This window comes from Carya illinoinensis, chromosome 8 (genome assembly GCF_018687715.1).
Source record: "Carya illinoinensis cultivar Pawnee chromosome 8, C.illinoinensisPawnee_v1, whole genome shotgun sequence".
NCBI lineage: Eukaryota > Viridiplantae > Streptophyta > Magnoliopsida > Fagales > Juglandaceae > Carya > Carya illinoinensis.
Genome location: NC_056759.1, coordinates 8,396,799 through 8,401,463, shown reverse-complemented (window position 1 = coordinate 8,401,463; position 4,665 = coordinate 8,396,799). Strand labels below are relative to the sequence as shown.

The following is a 4,665-nucleotide window of genomic DNA, read 5'->3' as shown; positions in this document are numbered from 1 at the left end:
GGTCTTCATATCCACCAATTTTACAGCTGTTACATTTTAAGGCCAAAGGAATTCCTGTTCGGCGAATATGGTCATCCACACTTAAGGCTTTTTTGACACTTCTCCACATAGTAACGGAAATATTTTTAGGAAGGCTTGGGTGCCACAACCATTGTGCCCAATTACTCTTTGGAGATTTTATCCTCAAGACCTCCCATGCACTTTTTGTTGTAAAAATCCCATCTTCCTTGGCCATCCACGCAAGTAAGTCATCACCTTCTTTTTGACGACTCAAAAATCTGAAAATTTCCCCAGCTTTAGGTTCTCCAACTAGGCTTATTAATAGATCCATATTCCATTCCCCATTCAACTTGCACTCTTTAACCTTCATATTTGGATACCTAGAGATTGGCATCCTTTCTCCAAGTGTCTCTTCCCCCATCCATTTATCAAGCCAAAAGGAAACTGACCCCTCTCTCGGTCTCCACTTAGAGTTCTCTAAAATGAGTGGAACACACCTTATCACCATCTTCCAAAACCGACTACCTTTGTTTGGGTTAATTAAGGAGACGTGATCATTTTTCACATATTTTGCTTTGAAAAAGCTGGCCCAAAGAGAATTTCCAGTTAATAGTCTCCACGCAAATTTCGTGTGTAGTGCTTTCTGAGTTTCATGCAAATCACGAATCCCCACACCACCTTCCCCTACCGGCTTACACATAATGTCCCAAGATTTCCAATGCTTTTTAGGCTTTCCATCCTTGTAGCCCCTGAAAAAATTAGACAAACACTTATTGATACTGGAGAGGACAGATTTTGGGACTTGCAGCACTGATAACAGATGAACTGGAATGCTACTAAGCACATGTCGAATTAGCAACAGTCTTGCACCACTTGACAACAATCTCACCGACCATCCTCCAATTTTATCTCTGATTTTTCCAACCAGCTCCTCAAAATGAATGGCCTTTAGTCTTCCAGCTATGATAGGTACCCCCAAGTATTTAAAAGGCAATCCACCCTCTGAGAAACCCATGTAATTTAAAAGAGCCCTACGCCTTGAAGAGGAAAAATGGTTAGCAAAAAAAAATTGCAGACTTTTCCTTATTCACCCTCTGGCCAGACCAAGCTTTATATAACTCCAACACCTCAGAAATGGACCGAATGGACTGTTTACAGCCATTTGAAAATATTACAATATCATCCGCGTACAAGAGATGAGATATAGTAGGGACCTTTCTAGCATGTGTAAAGGGTTTGATTTTGCCTTCTTGGAACTTCTTTTTTAACAGTCTCGTCAGGATCTTCTCCACAATAATAAAGAGATATGGGGAAATGGGATCACCCTATCTCAGTCCACAGCCCCCTTGGAAAAAACCTTTTGAAGTGGCATTCATAACCACTGAATACCACAGGGAGGATATGCATTGCCAAACAAGGCAACAGACCGGTTCAGAGAAACCAAAGGCTGCCAAGACTTGAATGAGGAATTTCCAGGCAACAGAGTCATATGCCTTAGCCATGTCGATTTTAAGAACTACATTTCCACCTCTTGCTTTTTTATTAATGGACTGAACCATCTCTTGCGTCAAGCTAATATTCTCCAAGATGCTTCTACCCTGAATAAAAGCTCCTTGTTCTTGGGAGACAATGCGAGGTAGCAGTGGTGCTAACCGACCCACTAAGAGCTTTGAACAAGTTTTATAAAAAACTGAACAGAGGCTTATGGGGCGAAACTTGTCAAAGCTTTTTGGATTTTCAATCTTTGGAATCAACACCAAAAAAGAAGAAGAGAAAAATTTTGGGATTGGATTACCTCTAAAGAAGTCATGGACAGTAGCGACAACATCTTCAGCAAAGATCTCCCAACAGGATTTAAAGAAGCCTGAGCCAAAACCATCTGGCCTCGGACTACTATCAATGGGGATGGAGAAGATGGCATCTTTTATCTCTTGGATTGAAGGAAGCTCCAGAATATTCAGATTTTCCGCTGGACTCACCACAAGGTCAACTAAACTAGTCAAATCAGGAGCAAGTCTTAAATGGGATTCTGCCAGAAAATTCTTGAAAAAATCAACAGCACCCTCATAAACCTCTTCAGAGGACTTCAACTATCTGTTATCACCTATTTCCATCTCCCTTACCACCCTATGGGTTCTAGAAGACAGAGCACGGAAGAATTGGGCATTACCCTCCCCCTTCTCAAGCCATCTTTGCTTAGCTTGTTGGGCGAGCCTCGTTTCCTCCCTACTCTCCCATGCATGCAGCTCAGCCTTCGATGCTAACAGGTCCAGTTCAACATCTTCAGAAAATCCCATCTGAAGTTTTTCTTCCAAGCCACATATCCGTTCCTCAAGCCCCTGAATATGAGAGTTAGTCCAACCAAAAACCTCTTTGTTCCATCTTCTCAGCACCCCTTTTACAGCCTTTAATTTATTTGCCAACTTAGCCATTCCCTGTCCGACCTGATCCTTACGCCAAACACCTCGCACACAGTCATGGAATAGCTCATGAGAGGTCCACATATTCTGGAATTTGAAAGGGCTGAACCCATACGGTTGATCATTTTTCTCCATGGCCACCACTAGCGGGGAATGGTCTGAGTTTTGTCTAAGCAAATAGGTCATCACCAAACCTGGAAATTCCAGCATTAGTTTCGAGTTAATGAAAGAACAATCCAGTCTTGCCCAGCTACGAGCTCTTACTTGCTGCCCATTACACCACGACATCTTGTTTCCTTCAAACTTTGTTTCAATCATCCCCACCGCATCAATAAAATCATTGAATTCCCTCATAGCAATGGTCGGTCTGGGTCTTCCTCCAATCCTCTCATCATTATTACGGATAATGTTAAAATCTCCCATAATGATCCAAGGTGTGATTCCGGTACTCAACAAGCTCAAATCCTCCCAAAGTCTTCTACGGTCCAGATATGAACATTTAGCATAAACAAAAGATGTGAGGATTTGTTTATTCTTCTCTTCGACCATCAGCGAGATGCTTTGACCCTTGATGGATTGAACAGTAACCTTTACCTTGGTGTTCCACAGCACCCATAATTTTCCCCCAGCCTCCTCATTAGAAATACATCCCCCAAACTCCAATCTATTCTGAATCCGAACCATACACTGCTTATTGACAAAAGGTTCCGCAATGGCTACCACATTCACTTTATATTTCTTTATCATTTTAATCAATTTCTCTTTGGAGGTACCAAGCCCCCTTAAATTCCAATATAAAAAAGGATTCATAAATTCAATTTTGATGGCCTGCTCTTGACCCTAAAGGAACTCCTCTTCCTAGTAACTATACCTCTTTCACTATTTTCTTTCAGTATTTCTTCATCTGAGAAAATTTCCTGGATTTTTTGCAGGGGCACTAACTCTTGCGCACCTTCAAAATCAGAGAGGGAAACTAGTCCCATGACAGGCATCAATTCCCCTACTTGGTTAACAGCTTGGTTCTCCGTATCCGTCTTATTTTGTGGCTCTTCCCTTGCCACATTCTGCATTTCCTAGTTTTCCTCCAACGTCATTGGCACAACTGATACAAATTCCTCCTGTAGCAAAATAAGGGAAGTATCTTCTGCCCTTTCAGCTCTTTAGTCACCAAAATCATTCCAGATCATGTGCTGGAGCAGATTTCAATAAGGTTCTCATGGCCTTTTTCTTTCACGACTTGGTCACCAAGTATGCGTAAGTACTTTAATTTCTATTATCTATGTGTGCGTAAGTGCGTGCGTACATCATGCACATGCATTGTGTAATTAAAACTAACTATAAATACGTACGAATATAGTATATAGCGAATACGTTAGATATAATCATGAATTGTACGTGTAAACTGTCTCTTATACTCTTTTTGAAAAAGAGTGATATCATTATTAAAAAATTAATTTTTTTATGTGAATTTCATATTTATTTTTTTTTTTTTTAAAGAATACGCAATGTATATTTTATAATTGTAAATATTATTTCTCATCTAGTAATTATAAGTTTGTTAGGTAATGATGCCATTACATTTAGGGTTCCTAGCCTCCAGCCACCTATGAAGCCAATAGGTGGAAAGCACTATAAGCAGGCTGCTAATGACGGAAAGCCGAACAGACCACATCGATCTTTAAGTACTGTACTCCTGGTGGAAGGGATATTTCTTACATATAAGTCCAATATACTTGTAAGCCCAATTAAAAAAAGCTAGTCAAAACCCACAATATTAAAACTTGCATTTTATGGCCAATATCTAAGCTGGCCGGACATATTTGGTTGCTTGAAGTATTTTAAAATTTTATAAATATATAATTTTAAAATGGTTTGAATCCAAATGTTTTATTGAATTTGAAAAAACGAGATTAAAAAAAAAAAAAAGTTGATCAAGCATACGTGTCTTACGTATGCCTTATATATATGTCTTATGTTTTGCTTAATTAGGAGACCGTACTGTCTTATGTTTTGGTTTAGGAGATAGCTAGAGCTCATCATGTGTCTTAAAGTATTGATATTGACTTAGCCAAATATTAGTGAAAGTTATATTTTAAAGAATGTCCATTAAATTTTCCTTACGTACATTGGATTAGTTCAACACAATTTATCTTGAAGATGAATTACAGTAATTTCGTTCTTAGAGTCAAATATGAAGGGAACTGTAAAATCTTCATTATCATATTTTATTATTTTTTTCCTTCTC

General features: G+C 39.1%; 1 protein-coding gene across 1 annotated transcript; it reads right to left on the bottom strand.

Annotated features, from left to right (window-relative positions):
- Window positions 1–1,325: 1,325 nt before the first annotated feature.
- LOC122274369 lies at window positions 1,326–3,490 on the bottom strand. Its single transcript, XM_043083412.1, has 3 exons — window positions 3,292–3,490; window positions 2,105–3,136; window positions 1,326–2,029 (listed from the first exon to the last, which is right to left on the bottom strand). The coding sequence occupies exons 1-3, from the start codon at window positions 3,488–3,490 to the stop codon at window positions 1,326–1,328; spliced, it is 1,935 nt and encodes a 644-aa protein (XP_042939346.1).
- Between the last annotated feature and the right edge of the window lie 1,175 nt (window positions 3,491–4,665).